This window comes from Doryrhamphus excisus, chromosome 18 (assembly GCF_030265055.1).
Source record: "Doryrhamphus excisus isolate RoL2022-K1 chromosome 18, RoL_Dexc_1.0, whole genome shotgun sequence".
Taxonomy (NCBI): domain Eukaryota; kingdom Metazoa; phylum Chordata; class Actinopteri; order Syngnathiformes; family Syngnathidae; genus Doryrhamphus; species Doryrhamphus excisus.
This window is the reverse complement of record NC_080483.1, coordinates 8,998,521-9,020,339: the sequence shown is the minus strand read 5'-3', so window position 1 is coordinate 9,020,339 and position 21,819 is coordinate 8,998,521. Positions and strand designations below refer to the sequence as shown.

General features: G+C 41.2%; 1 protein-coding gene across 3 annotated transcripts in view; it reads right to left on the bottom strand.

Moving 5' to 3' along the window:
- The window catches only part of megf6b (multiple EGF-like-domains 6b), a 59,479-nt gene that overhangs the window by 8,966 nt on the left and 28,694 nt on the right, over window positions 1–21,819 (bottom strand). For all 3 annotated transcript variants that reach the window (XM_058054283.1, XM_058054282.1, XM_058054284.1), the window contains 15 exons: window positions 19,459–19,581; window positions 11,416–11,538; window positions 8,280–8,405; window positions 7,735–7,857; window positions 6,719–6,841; window positions 6,500–6,637; window positions 4,381–4,503; window positions 3,286–3,408; window positions 3,007–3,177; window positions 2,481–2,612; window positions 1,026–1,154; window positions 806–934; window positions 440–574; window positions 228–362; window positions 25–150 (listed from right to left, as the gene is read on the bottom strand). In XM_058054283.1, coding sequence (XP_057910266.1) covers window positions 25–150; window positions 228–362; window positions 440–574; window positions 806–934; window positions 1,026–1,154; window positions 2,481–2,612; window positions 3,007–3,177; window positions 3,286–3,408; window positions 4,381–4,503; window positions 6,500–6,637; window positions 6,719–6,841; window positions 7,735–7,857; window positions 8,280–8,405; window positions 11,416–11,538; window positions 19,459–19,581 — 1,959 coding nt within the window. The remainder of the gene's footprint in view (window positions 1–24; window positions 151–227; window positions 363–439; window positions 575–805; window positions 935–1,025; window positions 1,155–2,480; window positions 2,613–3,006; window positions 3,178–3,285; window positions 3,409–4,380; window positions 4,504–6,499; window positions 6,638–6,718; window positions 6,842–7,734; window positions 7,858–8,279; window positions 8,406–11,415; window positions 11,539–19,458; window positions 19,582–21,819) is intronic.

The following is a 21,819-nucleotide window of genomic DNA, read 5'->3' as shown; positions in this document are numbered from 1 at the left end:
AGATATTCGTCATCATCATCTTACACTTGTCACAGTTCTTCCCAGCAGTGCCGGCCGGACAAGTGCACTGTCCTGTCACTTTGTCACAGGGGGCGCCGCTGCAGTTACAAGGATGGACGCAGCCAGGTCCAAAAGTCATCTCAGGACAGTCTAGGACACAAACACACACACACACAGGGGGGGATTTATCTCCAAGTAAAGGAGCCTTTAGTAGTGAGACCACCCACCATGATCACAGCCCTCGCCGTGCCGACCAGGCGCGCACTTTCGTTGGCACTCCCCGCTCACATGGTCACATGACACACCCACTGGGCACGCACACTTCTTCTCACAGCCACCTCCATACATTCCATGGCTGCACTCTGGAGCAAAAAGCAGAGTTCTAACGCTCAGAGGAGGACAGGAGGACATCATGAACATGTGACATGCATCCTCCGACCTTCCTTGCAGGCATCGCCTTGGTAACCAGGTTTGCAGATGCAGGTACCGTAGCGACGGTGACACTCCACGGTGTTCTGTTGGACACACCGACACTCCTCCGAGCAACCGGCACCAAAGGTCCACTTGGGACAAGCTGAAGGAGAAACAATATTGACTCAACCATAATATTTATCGTAAAGGTTCTGATGATAGATTACACAGTAACGCTAATAGCATTTCAGATTTGTATATATTCCACTACACCACAGTGGAATGGTAGTAAAGGTTTTCTGACGCTATATCAGAAGAATGGAATAATCCACCCCTATCTTGTATATTCAGTATAAAATAACAGATTCCTTTTAGGGAGACGAGGGTGTCTTACGGAGGTGGCAGAAGCGCCCATAGAGTCCGGGGTCACACAGACAGGCTCCATAGGTGCGATGGCAGCGTCCGTTATTAGCGCAGTTACACCTTTTATTACACTGCTTGCCATAGAAACCCTTTGGACAGCCTGCACATACAAATACATTATAGTGGAGATTTACAGTATATACAAGTAAGTAAATGATGTATTCAAGAGAAAAGGGAAAGGTAGAACTCACCGTCCTGACACAACTCCCCGGTGACCCCCGGTGGGCAGCGACAGCTCCCGGTGACGGGATCACAGCTGCCACCATTTTTACACTTGCAGGGGAAGGAGCAGTTTTTACCAAAATAGTCTGCTGGACATGCTGGGATGTTGAAAACATGACACAAGGCGCTTAAGTTTAAAAATATATCAGCACTTGGTTTATTAGAAATGCAATCAAATAGACAAATATTTATTTCTTGGCAGGATTGAACAAAAAAATGTCTGTTAATGTTTATGTTAAATCTAAGATATTAACTTTTGGTGCAGCGAATGTTAGGAATATTGTATGTTTTTAGTGGATTATTTACATTTATGCTCACGAGGGTCGTGGGAGTATGCTGGAGCCTATCCCAGCTGTCTTTGGGGCGAGAGGTGGGGTACACCCTGGACTGGTGGCCAGCCAATCAGTGGGCAAGAATGAATGTATACAGTAGAAAGTCAACACAGCCTTGCTAAAATGTTATTTTCAGGATTAAAAAAATATATAATAATAATACAAATAAAAAAAATCAAATTTCAAATTATAAAATAAATTAATTCATTCATTTTCTACCACTTATCCTCATGAGGGTCGTGGGGTTATGGTGGAGCCTATCCCAGCTGTCTTTGGGCGAGAGGCGGGGTACACCCTGGACTGGTGGCCAGCCAATCAGAGAGCAAGAATGAAATTATACAGTACAATATATACAGTAGAAAGTCAACACAGCCTTGCTAAAATGTTATTTTCAGGATGAAAAAAAAACGAATAATACAAATAATAAAAATCTAATTTAAAATTATAAAATAAATTATATAATAATTATATAATTATAACCTCTAAAATCAGTTTAAATCAATATTGTCATATGTTTGCATATGTGTGAATGGCCTAAAACTAATACTGTACTTTTAAGTCCCTATTGATTTACGTTTAATTTTACATTTTATCTGAACAAAGATACCAAATCCTCCACGTCAGCCATCCCATTAAAAAGAATGGTTAAAGCCATGTTGAGGAAATATGAAATATGTTGATAGATGGTTTTGTCTTTACAGTAAGTATAAACCTTGACTCTCATTGCAGTGTATGACTATATTGCATGCCTTTTCACTTACAATAGGCTAGACTGCATTTGGAATACAGGAGGTGAACAAATGCATTGCAACTGATGTGAAACAGAGGAGGGGTAGGATTAACTAAGCTTAGCTTCTTTCTACTATGTACTTTTTGGAACTGTGGATTGTGTTACGTGATGTCCTCTGGTATAATCTATGTGGATGAATATTGACTATTAATACAACCATTACTACTACACAACTCGCATTATTTTATTTTTCATTTGAATGAATGTCTGAAGTTTCATTGTAGAGCCTTGGAAACTATAACAACAACAGTTTTCATCCATATGGACTGTGTGTGTGTGTGTGTGTGTGTGTGTGTGCTCACTCTGGTTGCAGATTATTCCCGTCCAGCCATCAGGACAATCACAGCCATTCTTCCACAGATTACACTGGCCTCCATTGGAGCAGTCATCACACGTCAAACTGCAGTCGTTGCCAAAAGTGTCGTCCAAGCACACTGCCATTCATGAATGCATGAACGTGATTGAATAAGACATGCATTAAAGTAATCATTAAATATGTCAAGTCAAGTTGAAGGCTCCGGTCCCGGACTCTAATCATGACACTTGACCTTTATTCTAATACTTTGAAAGGGCCACACAAAATAGAGTCTTTGACTTCCTGCTGCCAGTTTGTGTAAGCGTCAGCATTCCTGTCTACGGTGTGTACCGACAGTCTGGGAGCAAGAGGTGTATTAATGGAACCCCACAGAGATGTTGGATAGCAGGCATCATGTTGTTTTACCGCTGTTATTTTACCGAAATACTACAAATGCTTGTAGTATTTCAGCTACCATCTTTACTACTTGTACTAGACTTCATTCTACCTAAAAGGGTCAGAGTGGTACGCACCAAACTTCTCCGCCAGATTACTCTCAGCCCTCAGCTCCCCCTCGTCATCCTCATAGTCGTCATAGCGCTCCAAAGGCTGGTTGTAATCGTGCAGCAAAGTGAGCTGGGGGTGAATCAGAGGCAGTTCAATGGCGCCCCCGCTGGACAGGGCTTCAACTGCATCTTCCAGAGCTGAAGAAAGAAAGAATGTAAAATTAAAGCTGAAAAATGTTTGTGATGGACGTGTTACTGTGGAGCGGGGGTCGCACTGCGTTTTTAAAGTGCTAGAAAAATACTCACAGATGCATGAGAGTCGGTCCTCGTCCAGACGGAAACCTCGTCGGCAGAAACACTGGTAGGAGCCGGCATTGTTTTGGCAGGTGTGATCACAACCGCCATTGACTGCCAGACACTCATCGACGTCTAATTCAATATCAGAGAAACACATGTTGAAAGAGAAAGCCAAAGAAAAACAAGACCAAATGTCGGATCTTTATAATTCCGGTAAATAGTCCAATTAAGAATTTTATTATTTTATCCACATAGGCTATCGTCACCGGGTGTGTAGTCCGTGAGGGTCTCCAATTTGTGCTGGGTCAAAATAATTGCTGTAGCCCACCAGAACAACATCCTGAAGCTTTACTGGAGTTTATCCCAGCTGTCTTCGGGAGAGAGTACACCCTGGACTGGTGGCTAGCCAATCACAGGGCACATATAGACAAACAACCAGTCACACTCACATTCATACCTATGGACAATTTGGAGTCACCAATTAACCTAGCATGTTTTTGGAATGTGGGAGGAAACCGGAGTACCCGGAGAAAACCCACGCATGCACGTGTGAAAACTCCACACATAGATGGTCAAGGGTGGAATCGAACTTGGGTGTCCTAGCTGCATGGCTAACCACTTGACCACCGTCCAGAAGCTTTATTTAACTCTGAATGTGCTTTAAAATGTGTTAGCACCACACAGCAGTGGGTTTATTACACTACTGTTTACAATGCACTCATCAGCGGTATTAATGCAAGCTCATCAGTTTACTGCAACATTGATTCTGTTACTGCTGTACTGCACACTATACTTGTTAGAATGACATTTTCCTTTCTACATGCTCTCCAAATTATTACTAATATTGAAAAATAAAGCTCCTTTACATAATGAGTTTTCACATAAAAAAATAACACTCTCCAATTGCTGTCTATTAATAACTTGTCCTCTTTGCCATTTGGGCCAATAACAATGTACTCCATCTTTACAAACCGTCTTTACCAAAGTTCAATCAGATCATCTTCCAAGTTCTTGTAGTATAAATATTATGTCTACAGCAAGAACGAGATAAATGTAAAAGTAGAACAAAAACGGAATGTGTCTTCATTTTCAAAACATGCATACCATCACAGCTGCATCCATCCGAGTTGAGCCTGTAACCTGCTGAGCAGTAGCATTCGTAACCTCCGGGGTAGTTGGCGCAGTTCTGCTGGCAGCAGGAGCTTTGCTGGCCACACTCGTTCACGTCTGCCAAACACAACACAGCACACACAACTTTTACAACATGACTACAGGGAGCTTTTTTTCCCCTTCAAACACTTTGTTTAATCAAATCAGGCAAAAGTGTGCAATTTTAGAAGCCACTGAGGAAAAGTGGGAATAATGACATTTTTGGTGTAATTGTATTAATAAATATTTAAAATACTAAATTCTTTGAGGAAAGGAAGCCTGTTGTGGGCCATCTCACTGAATCAGGGTCATTTGACAAGACTGATTTAAGTAACAGGACTGAAAGAAACAGGTTGTTGGCATATAATTAGCAAATAATGGACATATATTCAATTCAAAATGTATTTGTTACGAACGTTCATGGGTTGGACCCCAGATGCGACGGAAGGAAGCAGGAGTTCAGATAAAAAGGTCCTTTAATGATAATGATGGTGCTGTGGCGGGAGCTTTACAAAAAGGCACCATGAATATTTTACACTATAGGAGCAGAGAGGGTCACCAAGCTGGAGGGCTTGGAGCACTGGACGCACCACCTGGGAGACGCTGGCAGCAGGCTAATCCTCGGGAGGAGGAGAGAGGTTAGTACCCGTCGGTACATGCAGTGCAACACAGAGAAATAATCCAGCATCTCCCAGGTGTAGTCCATCTGCATAAGAGGGGGTAGGAGATGATCAGAAGCAGGTGTGTCACGTGACCCTGCCTCCTGCTGGAGAGAGAGCTCCTGCAAAGAAATAACACGCCCAGGAGAAGGCAGGGAAATACAACGGGCCAGGACAGGAAGACCCTTATGGTGAATCATGACAGTATTAAAAAGAAACGAAATAACAACAAATAAATCATTTAGATAGCGGGACCGTGCTGAGATTTTAACCTGCAACCCAGTCATAGTTACTACAACAAGAGAACACAAATGATGCAACTTCCTGTGGACCATGTGACTTGTGGAGTCAGTCATCACTCGCAGTTCACCTTTTGCGGCCTCGCTGTTTCACTTATTTTTTTTTGTGCAATTTTGCATTTTTTTTTGTTCTGTGTCCTGATTGGCTAAGAGCCTGTAGACCATTGACAATCAAACTCCTCCATGACTTGTCTCCTGTTGTGTTTGATTGCTAGCAGTGCCGTATGTTTGCAAGTTTTCTCCCAGACAAAACCCACAATGTCAACAAAATATTCTGCACCGACAAAGCAGGTGCCTGAGCTTTCATTAAAAGGCAGAAGAAGATGCGAGCAATTGCACGAAAAGTTGGACTTCTGAACATGTTGAGGGGAGGTAGAAGTTACATGGCTGCAGGGTGCCATTGCAGAATGAATGAATATTCGGTTTGTTACAAAAAGGAGCAAAATAGCATCAGGATGACAGCAGCAATGGGTTTTAACAAGGATGCAAAAACGCTACAGTGAGGAAAAGTCGCGGTTAGAGGAACTGTGAAATACACGTGAGTCACTATTAATAATTCCCTGTGTCCAACCCCGTAGATTGATCATTAAAATTCAAACAAAGATTTGAATTTTGAGAGTGTTTAAACAAGAGAAAAATGTGAGAAAATGTTAATGTCTGTCTGGTGAGGTGTTTTATGGCCTTGAAACATATAGCATGATTGTAAAAGAAAAAAATAAAGCTGATTACTTCATGGATTCCGCCCATTGTGGGTTACTTTTATAACCTAACCCTCGTGATAAATGAGGGAACACTGTTAGGGTAACAGGACTGAGCGAAAACTTATTTCATTTTCATTCTGTTATTTCATTTTTCTTATTATGCAAAAAGTTTGGTGGAATGACCAACATACAGTATTTCTATACCTCTGCATTCACAATTATGATCCATTATGATCTGGTACATAAGTATCATTAGTGAGTTTGGACGATGGCATTCACCAAGCGAACCGTACCAGCAGTGCAAATGCACCAGAGTTCATTATAACCGATCAAAACATAACTTGGTGTGTGAACGCACCCTTAGAACTCCAACCAACTTGATATAAAGTATTCCAATGAACAAGCAATCGCTCACCAATGCAGGTTTTAAGGTCATCATCCAGCTTGTAACCATGGTTACAGGAGCAAACCGGCCCGCTGTTGGAATGCTGGCAGTGGTGTGAACATCCACCATTGTTCTCCTCGCAGCTGTTCACAATCTCCATCTCGATTCCTTTCAGTTTTACACAGTGAGTGTTAATATCGCACTGCGAGGTGACTTTGTGTAACACGTTCAAACAGAATAACAACTGACTGTAGCACTGTTTTCCATCAGAGCCCAGCTCGTAGGCAGCGTTACAGACACAGGCGAAGGAGCCCAGCGTGTTATGGCAGGCGTGAGCACAGTTGGCTTCTTCCATCTGGCACTCGTCAATGTCTGTGATCAAAACAAAACACATTTTTTTTAATAAAAGCGTTATAAGTAGGCTGCTTCATGCAGTAGGCCAGGGGTCTCAAACACGCGGCCCGCGGGCCAAATGTGGCCCGCAGGACACTAGTTTGAGGCCCCCGCCTTGATATGAAAGTTTAATGTTAGTGCGGCCCGCGCAAGTTTGATATGGATGCTGTATGGTATCATGTACCCAGAAAAAATGATTATGTTTGATTAATGTTCATGTTAAAGGTTAAATAACTGTTAATAGTTATCCTCCCTATCCGTGTGGAAGTGGTAAGTTTTTGGCTATTTAAGTTTAAAGGAAAAAACTTGAAGGCTACTGTTTAGCATGTGTCTCAAGACCCGGAAGTTGCGCAATATGTTGTAAATAAAAAAAGTATAAATGTGACTATAGTCGTGTTTTGTCATGTCTACAAGGCTCTAATAATGCTTTGTTCATTTTGATCTGAAAAAAATAATTTGTCTACCCACCAACTATATGTGGTTTCTTAAGTTTTTATTATTTGCAGTTCTATTATTATTATTATATTTATTTATTACTGATTGATTGATTTTCTTTATTCTTGATTTGTTTATTTATTTTTCATCTTATTTTGTGCAGAAAAATCAAAATTAAGATATTTGAGAACAGTGGAATGTTTTATCAGAGCTTTTATTGTAGAAAATCGGAACCAAAGCACTGAAAAAGTTTGTATATTTTTTTTAGATGATATGACCTTCATTAGCATTTCATTCAGATGTAATAAAGGTCACAGACCCATCTGAAACTAAGGTGGCTATGCGCCTTATTTATCAACTGCCATGATATGCTGTGATCAATAACCAATGTGATACTCATTGGTTTATTATTACAAATGTCATAACCGTCGTTTTACCTTCACACGTGCGTCCGTCCTCAGCCAGAATGAACCCAGCTCTGCAATCACAGTGAGCCTTGCCGCCATCGGCCCGACACTGATGCATGCAGCCTCCGTTGTCATCAGCACAAGGATTTTGCACTGTAAGACAATGAGCCATGTGGTTAAGTTTTAAACTTACATAATGTGTCCGGGTTCAGGAATGACAAGCTTCAGCTCTTCTGCAGAAATGAAAGGAAACAGCACCACAGGCCAAAAAACTACAAAGTAAGAGACATATCATTCTAAAATGGGCACATAGTATTGTCCTTTATACTATATCATTCCTCATGCCTGGACATTTGAGCTAAATTGCATGCCTTGGCAGACAGCAGAAAGATGAGAAGAAATTTAACTAGAAAAGTATGAAAAATGTCTGCTCCAGTGAAGGATCTTCTTCCAGTACTTCCTGTCACATCATCACATTGCTTGCAGGATATGTTTTTAATATTATAAATCCCTCACAACATGCTCACTTTACTACCATGCAACACCGTCACAATGATAATATACATGGCACTTACATTTGCAGTGCTTGCCGTCCGCCAACAGCTCGTAGTTGGGTTTGCAGCGGCAGTGGAAATGAGAGGCTGACTGCTGGATACAGTAATGTTCACAACCGCCGTTGCCGAGGGCACACGAATGGATGGCTGCAAGGGAAAATGGGAAACAAGGAAATCATCACTTTTTATTCTTGTAACCTTTACTTCATTCATTCATTCATTTTCAAGCGCTTATCCTCACATGGGTCGCAGGGGTGCCGGAGCCTATCCTAGCTGTCTTCGGGCAAGAGGCAGTACACCCTGGACTTGTCGCCAGCCAATTGGATCTGGACAATTTGGAGTCACCAATTAACCTAGCATTCATTCATTTTCTACCGCTTATGGAGCCTATCCCAGCTGTCTTCGGGCGAGAGGCGGGGTACACCCTGGACTGGTCGCCAGCCAATCACAGGGCACATATAGACAAACAACCATTCACACTCACATTCATACATATGGACAATTTGGAGTCGCCAATTAACCTAGCATGTTTTTGGAATGTGGGAGGAAACCGGAGTACCCGGAGAAAACCCACGCATGCACGGGGAGAACATGCAAACTCCACACAGAGATGGCCGAGGGTGGAATTGAACTCTTTACTACTTTTTTGTGATGTTCAAACACCTTTATCTTCCTCTGCATGTGTTTTAAAACATTGCTATTCAACATGTATGTTAGACTTCCTGACAATAAACTCTAGACAGCAGGTATGCTGGAGCCTATCCCAGCTGTCTTCGGGCAAGATACGGGGTACACCCTAGACTGGTCGCCAACCAATCACAGGGCACATATAGACAAACAACCATTCACACTCACATTCATACCTATGGACAATTTGGAGTCACCAATTAACCTAACATACATGTTTTTGGATAAATGTAAATAATAAAAAATATCTACAAATGTTTACAAGTATACAAAACTTTTCACAACCTGTTCAAATGCAGGTTGTGTTTAGTTTAATGTTTCAGGACCACAAAAAACAAGCTGCAGACTGCAAATGGCCCTGGGGCCAGACTTAAGATCCTCTCTAAGATGACCAACCAGTTCAACCAATGATCAACATCGCTTGGATAAGCACGGTCACCACAAAAAAAGCCATAAATCAGGCTTGATGAGAACCCATACAGCTCAATCATGTCTCGCCAGGCTGGCCTCAATCACTCGGATGAAAACAAGAACGGCAGTCGTCAAAGGCTTTTGAGTCAAGCTCCATCCATCACGGACGCAAGTCAAACCTCTGAGTGCTTTCCAGCTTAAATATTTTGCCTCACGCTAAGTGTGTGGCACTGGTCTGACCTCAGCTGGCAGATGCAGAGCTGGATAAGATAAGCAAAGCTGAAGTATGAATGCATTCAAAGTACATCTGTAGTTCTTTTCCACTGCTTTGACGCTGTGCTGATTGGAATGCCCTTTAACCAGTTCTCCATGTGTAAAAGGGGAAAAAAAAAAGTTCCTAATTTATTTGTGAACATACTTAGCATTTTTTCCTGAAGGGCATCTGCACAGCTTTATCTACATGGCCAAAGTGCCGTCTCACGAAAAGGCTTCACCTGGGGGTTGGGTCCACATGTGCACACTTATTGTTGGACAACTCCTCACGCAACAGCTGTCATATACGAGGGTCTCGGAGGGACGTTCCAGTGTATTCCCAGTGTATTCCTTCTGAGACGTGAGAATGCCAGACAGGACAATTGCCGAATCTAGCGGCAGTAGTGCCAAGTTTAAACTCCTTTATAGGCTTCTTAATAGCACACAGACGTTGTAAAACAAGAATGCTAATCATAGGTACTTTGGAAAGTAAAAATGTTGCAGCTACACTAATAATCTGCAACTAATGCAGTCTGTCTTTGGGATGCATTTTAATGCAACATCACTAGTGTTCACATTAAGGCTCATTCTCATACAAGAACTCATGCTACATGTTAGGTAGCGTAGCATGATAAGACAATCCCTTTCAACTCAGTTAAGTACAGGCTTCAAACTGTTTCCGGTTTTTAAATTGTGAAAATTGGCCAAATAAAACCAGATTAGCGGTCAGGAATGTTCACAATTATTTTGTCATCACTTTCTAAGCAAAAGTAAACAGGCAAACTTGACATCACCTTCTTATCTTAAAATTGTCATCAATCAAAATATGAACAGCCATTTAGTTGAAGAGGGGAAAAGGTAGGCCAAGAGGTCGTACGTGTCAAAATATTATGTCAAAAACAAACAAAAAAAAAATAGAACAATTCAGTCACACACTCGAGGCTTTAAAAATGGTAAAACACAAAAGTACATAAAACGCTAAAAGCTACCATGGACTCAAAAAGGTTAATGTCTAAAATAGTAAGAAGTACAGTGATGTATACTGTATTGTGATTGGACGAGATTTCAACTATATTTTTCATTTAGAGAACAGCTGTTGACCTAGAAGTCTTGAGACTGTGACATATCATCGTGAACTGTGAATAATAATAAACATAATATGGAAGTGGCAAGGCTGCACGGCGGTCGAGAGGTTAGTGCGCAGACCTCAGAGCTAGGAGACCAGGGTTCAATTCCACCCTCGGCCATCTCTGTGTGGAGACAAAACATGCTAGGTTAATTGGCGACTCCAAATTGCCCATAGGTATGAATGTGAGTGTGAATGGTTGTTTGTCTATATGTGCCCTGTGATTGGCTGGCGACCAGTCCAGGGTGTACCCCGGGATAGGCTCCAGCACCCCCGTGACCCTCATGAGGATAAGCGGTAGTAAATGAATGAATGGAAGTGGCAGCATGTGAGGCAGGATTAATTGCTTTACACACACTATAAACCTTGCAATCCAACCTACCCCGGTGTCCCCAGCATCGCTCGTCACTAAGCAGGGGCTTTTTTTCATTAGTGTTGAACAGCCGTGGCGGTGTTAATGTCCAAGCACAGACTGTATTAATTCTACAATCAATTTACTTACAATTTGAAAATATGCCCCAGAACAATAAAAATAAATTGTGGCGGTCCACAACCCCGTGTTAGAGTGATTTAGACCTGCGGTAGACAGATGATTTAGACAGCTATTATTGATATCATCATTAAAAAAACCCATGAATGGTTGATACAATGGCGGCTCATTCACATCTATTAAGCACTTACGAAGGCATGTGCGTCCGTCGACATGCAGACGAGACCCCATGTGACATTCACAGTAGTAGGAGCCTCTGGTGTTAACACACGTGTGCTGGCAGCCTCCATTGTGGACCTGGCATTCATCAATATCTGCGAGAGGAAGAAGGAGGAAAAGGGGGATACAGAAGCAGGAAGAGAGATGGGAGGGAAATCAGTGCAATTGAACTAAAGCCTGTCATTATGGCAAACAGAATTCCAGAAGATCTGCCAGGATCCATGAGGAATTACGCATTAAGACTAAAGAGTTGTACCTTGAAAAAAAGAGAAGATGATGGATGAGCAGGCAAAGTAGGCTGCAATGCAAATGAAGCACAGCAAATCCTCCATGTGGTAACAACTATTGTGCATGTAAATGCTTTTCCCCTGCGGCTGAAGCCAACACATGGAAACATACACGATAACCACAAGAGGAAATTAGAAACAAATAAAAAATGTTTTTCTTGTGGGGGAAGTACATGACCACAACGACTATTTGTGTTCATAAACATTTTAAAGGACAAAGGACCTCGACATTGTAACCACCATCATGTGACACTTCACCCCTCCACAGCTTTTATCAATAGAAAGTGTTTATATTAACCAGTGAGCGGCTACAGACGGTGGTTATGGCCTATAAACACAGGTAACACATCATAAATACTTCAATGTCTGCTTCAGCATTCACTCCAAGCGGCAATCCGAAGAATGCAACAGTATTAATTATTCATCTTGTCTGTGATCTGGTTTTAATTACTATAGTGCTCTATGAAAGTGACTGTGTGGAGTCCTCAGCAAAGAATTTGGCGTCCAGAGTGTTTCTGTCACACTGTGTGGGACAATGTGGCAAGTGGACAAGAGCATCTGGACCCCATCGAGGACTTTTACACACCACATGGCTGTCTTTTATGTTCACATTGCAGTGCACAGGCGGGACACTCAGTGGACATAACATTAGGTACACCTCAATTTTCTATAGTAACCGGGTGTGTGGTCTACAAAGGCAAATACCCTCAAGGGTGTCTAACAGCTGTGGCTGGAGGCAATGTCCTGATGTTGGTGTTGTATTAACTCCACAAGATGGCAGTAGCTGCATTTAAAGCAGTGGTTTGTAAGGTGGGGTACATGAATAAAAATGAGAAACAATTAGCTCTTAACACTCAAAATTACGAGTGCGATTGAACGCCTCACAGTGCAAGGAGACTGCAACAGGAAGGAGACACAGCGCAAGTTGTTCTTTGCTCTGTGATCATATCAAGAAATAAATAAGTCTGAATGATTAGTTTGTGCATTTTTGTATTTAGATACTATTAAGAAGAAGGTAGAGTTGGGACACCATGGAATTATTCCAGTCAGATAACGGACACTTCATATTCAACAAGGAAGATCAAAACTATCAAACTGCTGTCAGTTGGCGGTTTCTGTCAGGAAAAACCTTTTCTAAAATGGTGCATTCATGTGCATCACATAACTCCTGGGACACAAGTTGCCACTGCATTCAGGGACACTAGTAAATCCCACCCACACATGCAGCCCAAAGTAGGTGATATTCACGTTTTGCTCATCTAACAATGTTAAGAAATGTTCTATTTCTAACAGACATCAATCATGATTGTTAAACTGTCCTCTTCAATTTAGTATGAAATAAATATGCAGATTTAAACCATAGCCATCATGAGTGGACAAAAAAGTGAAAAGTCTATTCAAATGAAATGGATTCAAAGGACAGAGTGAAATAAAAGATATGTAGGATGATACCTTATCACCATGCAACATACACATTTTTCACCCAGAATTACTATTAAATGAATGAACCAATTAATTATCTTCAATATTTCAATTTAATTAACATAATAAGGTTCATGTTTTTGGAAGTGTTCAAAAGTAGGGGTTCCATGGCTTCAGGTCAAATGTCTGAAGGGGTACGAGAAATGTTTAGGAACCACTGATTAAAATTAGGCTGCACAGCGGTCGAGTGGTTATGCTAGGTTAATTGGCGACTCCAAATTGTCCATAGGTATGAATGTGAGTGTGAATGGTTGTTTGTCTATATGTGCCCTGTGATTGGCTGGCGACCAGTCCAGGGTGTGCACCGCCTCTCAAAGCCCGAAGACGGCTGGGATAGGCTCCAGCACCCCCGCAACCCTCATGAGAATAAGGTAAAAAATGAATGAATGAATGATTTAAATTATGAGTGGTCAGCTACAATGAACTCATTAGCATTATAAATACTGGCCCAGCCGTTTGCTTTTGTTTTACCACAATTCCAGCATTGGTTGTGTTACTGCTGTGTTGTGCAATAGAGTCACCACTCTTTTGACTTTCGAATTTTACAGCTTCCTTCTGCCACGTTTTTTTAAAAATATATGAATGATTAAATTAGCACTCTTTTGTAAAAGTTTGTACATGTATGAATGGGTCATGGAAGAGTCCATGAACTTGGTGCAGATCAGGATAAAGGTACAGTTCAAATAATACATTTTGACTTTACATGATTAAAGAGCAGATTAATTATTCCCGTGATATTGTCAAGTTTTAGTGGCTCTGTAAATGTGTAAGAAGAGAGGGTGTTAGTACAAGTAGTACCGTGTTGTATATCAGCCATGTTTTAATAAATCCGTGATCTGTTTAGTCTGTTGTGGTCAAATGGGTATGCAATATGGCATTGGAAGTAGGCAACGTTCAACTCCACAGGTATTTGACTTCAAAAGTTCCTTTTTGTGCTGACAGAGACATGGTGGAGGAAAACTGTGTTTTCAATTATGACAACTCAACACACGGATTGTATTTACAATAAAAACACAGCTAGTCAGCTCCGTGAGCAAAAGGGGACTTGGTCCCAGCAATAGAATCGTATCCTGCTTGTGAACCCGTCCACTTCCAGTCATGTCCCACAAATACACTGTCTGGGGCACAAAGGAGAGTCGGAACTTTGTGTTTCTTTGCCAAACGTCAGCCTCACTTCATCTGCAGAAGCTGGCCAGGATTAGTCCTTTTTTTTTTTCCATGCACTTCGTGCTTTGGTTTGGCAAACAAATCTAGCCAGTCTTGCCGAAAGCCACTAGCACCCCCGCCACTAACCCCTCTGTGCTCCCAGTCTAGGATTCCAGGAGTGTTAGGGTTAGAGAAAATATACAGTATTTTCAAAACAATGCAAACTATTTTTTAAACATATTTCATTTCATATTACATCATACAAGCAAATATTCAGTAATGATAATCTGATCTTGATATCAGTCAGGCTATGAAGCCTCCCAGTCCGTTCGAATTGCTCAATGTGGAAGCTGGCCAGGAAGTCCTACCTTACCTGCAGCCCTGTAAGCCAGGTTGTAGCCATGGTAACGATGGAAACAGTGCGGCCTGTAGCACATCCTCCTGTAGAAACTGTATGGATAGTTTGCAGCGGAGGCTTCCATGCAGATGAGGAGGAAAATCCGCCATCGTAATAGTGACACCATGTTGTACTAGCTGTCTCTGAGTATTGGCATCAACCAGTAAGAATGCAGGTAAAAATCATCATGAAAAACAGGAGCACTTCTGTTCATTGAGGAGTGGTGACCTCTCATTTAGGCTACACTGTATGACTGGAGTTTTCTCTCCTTCCATCTTCCTCTCATGCTTCCACCCTCCCAAAGCGTCCGTCACGTTAAAAGATCCTCCCCTCTCTCCTCTACCTTTCAGCTCTCACACAACCACTCTCGACTCTCCCAGAACTCTTTCAGAGCCAGTGGCGGTTCTAGCTATGAGCCATATGGACACTTGCCCTGGGCAGCATTTTCTTGGGGGGGGGGGGGGGGGGGGGGCGCGGGGGGCTGTGAGAGGGAAAGAAAAAAAAAACAACAACCCATTGATTGTGTTCAGGGCTCATTTCCTCATCATTCAGGATGTGTGGCAGATAGACGCCCTCTACAGGCAGAAGACGTATGTCCCATGCTGCCATCATCAAACATCCACCATCTGACATGGATCAAACCATTGTCATTAACCTCTGGTTATTTCCAGGTTATTAAAATAATATGGGGATAGGCTACAGCACCCCCTGCGACCCTTGTGAGGAAAAAGCAGTAGAAAATGAATGAATGAATAAAATGATGAATAAATAAATAAATAAATAAAATGTTTAATATATTTTGTGGCTTATACTGATCTATGTAAATTTGGTACATAGTACGTGAGAGTCTGGCCAGGCAAAAATTCACAGGGGACCGTTTTTTTTTTTTTTTTTGGTCTTATCCAGCCATTGGGGCAGATACCATAAATGCCTGAATGCCCTTATGTGCTAAACAGATTTGCTCTGCCAGGGAAAGGTGTAAGCTACACCTTTTCCTGTTAAATGGAGATGGGACTCCTTTGCATCATGCCACTTCTGTAGCTATAATGTGTCTTACATTATACAGGGTCAGGCAAAATGATCTGACACATTTGTAGGTTAAATAAAAAGCAAATAAAGTAAAGACACATTTTCAAAAAGTACATAATATAATGCAATTTTTTTTTCATATTCTGTTTCTTTATAATGCCATTGTTTTTTCGTTTATTTTTCAATTGCTGCCATGAATTGGACTGGTAAACATTGTGCTTTCATTGTGGAAACGTTTATCAAAACGAATCTGTAACTGCAACACAACGAGCGTTCCGTTTTCATTTCAATCTCGGTAGACATGATGCAGTACCAGCTTGAAACACCATGTCGTTATGGATTACCAACTTCAGAGCTACTGGATTTGCATTAAAACAAAAATCAACCGGCCAACCTCACACGGTCAGAACTTTTTTTGGTCTCTTTACTTTATTTGCCTTTTATTTAACCTACAAATGTGTCAGATCAATTTGCCTGACCCTGTATAACAATTTAATTCTTCAACTTTAATAATGATTTGGAGTTTATGTGAAAGAGGAAATGAAAACCCTCTTTGACCACATGGTTATTTATTAATAAGTATATTAATATAACACAGCAGAACCGATGTTGTAAAAAGTAAAAACTCCATCAGCAGATTGCCTACAGCCACAGCCTTTAACGACAATGTTTTTTTTTAACCTGGCACTAATTGGTGACAAAAAGAGGCTAGGCTAGTTAATAGCAATACTACAGAACCACTATTGCAACTAAATGTAAATGGTAGCATTAAATTGTAAACACTTGTTTGTTCGAAAACCTTCACCAGTTTCCAATGTTTGCATGTCAATAAATCCACTTTCAGGTAAAAAATAGCAGCATAGTCAGAAGAATGATTAAAATCCGACCTGTAAACTGTTATTAGTAGAGTTATATCTACTACATAAACTTCACCTACAAGTGAAAAGTAGACTTGTTGTTTTTGGAGAGAAGCCATCAGCCATGTGATAAGAACAGAGCAAATCCATTCCTCCTTATGATGCTGACATGCATGTGGAAAAGAATGCGGGCTTCAAAACTTGCCAGAAGTTCAAATTCTATATTTCTAATCCAAACATCTGAGAGAGGAATGAGACTTTTGGACTACAAAAGCAAAAAATGTTCACAAATATTTCCATCATTTCAGAAGCAGCAGCACCAGATACTTCATAAGGCATTTAACATAGAGATGAAATCTAAGGGCTTTTTCTTTTAAACACATTCAACTTCTTAGCATAGCGCAATCATATGCGATCCCTAAACTACATTGGATGGGTTTTAATAAACGAAATGAAAGAATATCAAAGTGGCCCACATCCTTTTTCTTGGACACTCCTGATCTAATCCAATACAAAAGCAATATTAATACATGGTGGAAACTAGAACCACAACTCATTGTAATGCAGTACACTTCTACACCTGGACTGGTGATCAATCATAGTATAGCTATTTATTTTGACGCTAACATACAGCCGCCAATAGCTGTTAGTTCAGCTGCCCAACACTGGCACAGCATCACTCGGTGCAAGCCGTAAAGTTTATTCGGTGTGACGGCTAAAATGCTAAACCCACGGTTGGAGTCTTATGCTGCGCTGCAAAACTAACATCATAAAAACCGTCCAGGATATGAGACTCTCGGATAACATTTCTTGTTGTTTTACACACTGAACAAAAGATGATTGTTGGTTTTGTGTCACTGCCGGCAGGTTAGCAATGCCAAATCATAAACATATTTTTCACACACAGTACAGTATTCCATCATGTGAACATACGGCACTGCTATTCAAAGCTAAACTCCGCTTTTTTGCCCACCAGTGGCACAGAGTAGAAGGCTATGAAAGCCATCTGCCACAATGTTCCTATTCTAATAACCATGGCTTGGATAAGATCTCTCAATGAGGTCCTCCAGTGATCATTTCTCTGATCAAACCAACCGCATGCTGACATTGCATCGCAACCATCAAAACTATGGCAGGAGAATAAAACAAGAACATCCTCTTGGGAATATGTCGGAAAAACATTCTGGGTTCATCATGAGTGGAAATTTGAAAGAAAGAAGAACAGGAAAAACACAGCAATTATTGATACACAGCTAAACATTTAAGGTCTTTTGAGTTATAAATAGTCACACAACTACACCGTCAGCATGTTTTTAGCATTTTGGACAACAAGAAATATGATTTTGTCCACATTGGGTAAGACTATCATCACATAATAATATGTACATCATCACTATATATTCGGAATACAATATTATATACTGCATGTCCATCCATCAACTCCTGTATAACAACAACCTGAATAAGGTCTCTCGGCCTGAGAGGGTGGCACCCGAAGAATATACCTTCCTCCACCTGGTTCGTATCTGTGATCTGTGACCGCGTTTAACACCCCCCTTGGATACTTAGAGTATTTACTTATGCCATTTGGGCTCACGAACGCACCACATGTTTTCCAGAATCTCGTCAACGTCCTTTGCTACATGCTGGGTCACTTTGTGTTCGCTTACCTTGACAACAACCCTCCTTAAACCTGTCGCCACCAGCCCACTTACTAGATCTCCAGAGGTGCTTTCTCCTCCTCCTCCTCGCTATTTTACATGTGAAGGGGTACTGTTGAATCTTCCGTTCCCTTGTCTTTGATCCCTCACTGCTTTCGGATCTTTATGACAATTTTCCCAAGAAGCAAGGTAGGCCACCAGGCAACACCCATTAAGTGAGGGGGTACTGTCACGCCCTGTGTTGATGCCCTTTGTTTATTTCTTCCTTGCTCCTCATTACACGGACGGCGGTTTGCTTGCCAGAATTCATTGTTTGGCGTTACGTTTTTTTTTCTGCATTTATATTGTATTACTAGTTGGACTAAAACTTGCTTCAGCGTCTCCTCAGGTGAGCCGTCGCCTCTCCAGCCATCTGGCACAGCCACATATTCATCTATTGGATTATTCTTGTGGTGTCATATTTCTGTTTGCTCTCTACCCACCACCACCTTTTGTTATTAGAACAAACTATGAATGGGGGTCCAGATATTTTTTCAACATGTCACATTATCTATCTAATCACACATTTACAATAACATTTACAATGCCTCTTGTGGAATGGAATGTATACTAATCAATGTATACCATATGCATGTCCAAATAAATTAAACCATTTACCTTGACCTTAATTCACTCATTCGCTACCTAAGACGTATTTATGTGTTTAGCTCTTAACACTTGAATTTAAGAGATAATGTCTAGCAACTTCGATGGCTTTCTTGATTTTTCCCAAATTACTTATATTCTTACTATAACCATAACATCATATTTCCAAAAAATGTTATTCTTATGAGCTATTTTGTTATCATGTTATATTTGTCCAAACAACTGTGCCTTCAGTTGTACCAGGCATTAAAATGAACCATGAACTGAAAAAACTTCCATGACTGTATGTACTGTCTTGTGGGTTTTTTTTTAATTATATGTATTTTTGCAACAACCAAAAAATTATACCACTATGACCCAATAATACAACATAACAAAAAAAATATACTGGTAAATGAATGACAATTTATTTAACAATATTACTAAATGAGCTTTACTATACTACCATACTGTCTTCTATTAGATCTCATCAGAGAGTGTAGGTGTACCTAACATGAAGTACTGGACTCACCTTGACAAGTTTTACCATCAGGGCCTAGTTGGAGTCCAGCGGGACAACGACAGTAAAAGCTTCCAATGGTGTTGCAGCAGAGAGCTTCACATCCTCCATTGGTCTCCTCGCATTCGTTCACATCTGACAGGAGAAACAAGGAAAGGGTTAATATGGCGGCAAGCAGATAAACCACAGAAGTCAGGATGTCGGTTTAGAAGAGGCGCCAATTTGATTACTTTTGAAATGTCTGAAAAGTGTCAAATCCATTTTCCTATTTTGCTCTTCGAAATAAGCAAGGAAAGAAGTAAGATACTTGAAAATGCTGTTCCTGTCACCTTCTGTGTAACCTCTTTTTACCACACATTTGTTGTCCAGCAGCTAAATATCACGCCGGAGTTGTCATCAAGTCAACCAGATACAATCTTTGCTCTTGCAGACAGCCAATAATAACAACCCGACTCTGGTGCTGACAGTTCAGAATGCACAGTTTCTGCATAATGAGGCCAAATTAAAACTATCACAGAAGGGCCCTTACATTGTAACTGTAAAATATGATGTGACTTTTTAAAGCAACCGACTTGATGACACCGGTGAATGATCAACAAGATCATCAAAAAAAAAAAAAAAAGATGTTGGACAGAATCCTGGAGTGCATGGAGTCAATCAGAAGGCAACAATTAGCTTTTACGATAATTTTCTCAAAGCCAAAACAAAAAAAAAGAGTGAAGAAGATGAACTGCCAACTGGCGAGTAAAGCTACTTTTCCAGTTCACAACATCTGGACTACTTCATTCCAAAATGAATAAATAAATAAAATAAAAATCCTGTCATCCACACAGAAAACATACAACAAAACACTAAACATATATATAACATGGGCTACACTCCAAGTCTATGAAACAGTGTGATTTAAACACACAGTTTGTAATTTGGCCAAAAGTTAAGTTCCCAGCAGTCCTACCTTGTAATATCACTTTCCACCACTGCAATATGAGCACCACTACTACATCAAAAACTTGTTTACACTGCCTGTAAGACATTTTATAAAAAAGGCGCCGACTACTGTCGCTGTGTGAAAGCGCACACCATCACAATAATATTCTATTTTTGCCAGATTCTGTTAAAAAGGCACGAGCTAACAAATGTTTTGATGTTGCAATTTTACATGATGTCTGTGTCAAAGGGGTTACTGTTTGGTTGCGGGGGTGCTGGAGCCTATCCCAGCTGTCTTCGGGCGAGAGGCGGGGTACACCCTGGACTGGTCGCCAGCCAATCACAGGGCACATATAGACAAACAACCATTCACACTCACATTCATACCTATGGACAATTTGGAGTCGCCAATTAACCTAGCATGTTTTTGGAATGTGGGAGGAAGCCGGAATACCCAGAGAAAACCCACACATCCAAGGGGAGAGAAGATGCAAGCTCCACACAGAGATGGCCAAAAGTGGAATTGAACTCGAGTCTCCTAGCTGTGAGGCCTACCACTCATCCTGATTATACATTAATTTTCTACCGCTTATCCTCACGAGGGTTGCAGAGGGGTTGCTGGAGCCTATCCCAGCTGTCTTTGGGCGAGAGGCGGGGTACACCCTGGACTGGTCGCCAGCCAATCACAGGGCACATATAGACAAACAACCATTCACAATCACATTCATACCAATTAACCTAGCATGTTTTTGGAATGTGAGAGGAAACCGGAGTACCCGGAGAAAATTCACGCATGCACGGGGAGAACATGCAAACTCCACTCAGAGATGGCCGAGGGGGGAATTGAACTCTGGTCTCCTAGCTGTGAGGCCTGCATCCTAACCACTTGTCGACCGTGCAGAAAAAATTCTGACATATATATAAATGGCCAATGAAATAGATAAATGAACATCTAACATCACGTTATTGCAGACTCTTCTTGGCTAGTTTGGTACACTTAGCCAAATGAGCTGTACTAGCATAGTTCATCATACCTGAACCAAACATGTGAATGCAGCCTAAATCAGACCTGTGACAGTCCACCAGCAGGATGCCTCCTAGAGTCAAGGGCAGGACGATGGGACCCTGAGGGATCTTGCAACGCTTGCTACCTTTGTGTGAGGATCTGGACGCCACACCCCTCCACACACACCATTAGCAGCATTTGGACCCCTGAGGACACACACCTGTGTTGCAGGATTGTGTCTAGGGTTAGTGTCACCCTCATTATTATCCAACATTTTCTGCACAATAAGATAGCAGGAATGTTGAGGCAGTAGACAAATATGTAATAAAGATATTTATTTGGGGAAGAAAGCAGATTGCTTCCGAAATTATCCTGTAGGACAATCCAGTTCATTAGGAACTATCTGTGTTCCCCTCAGTGCATTACAAATGACCTCATAA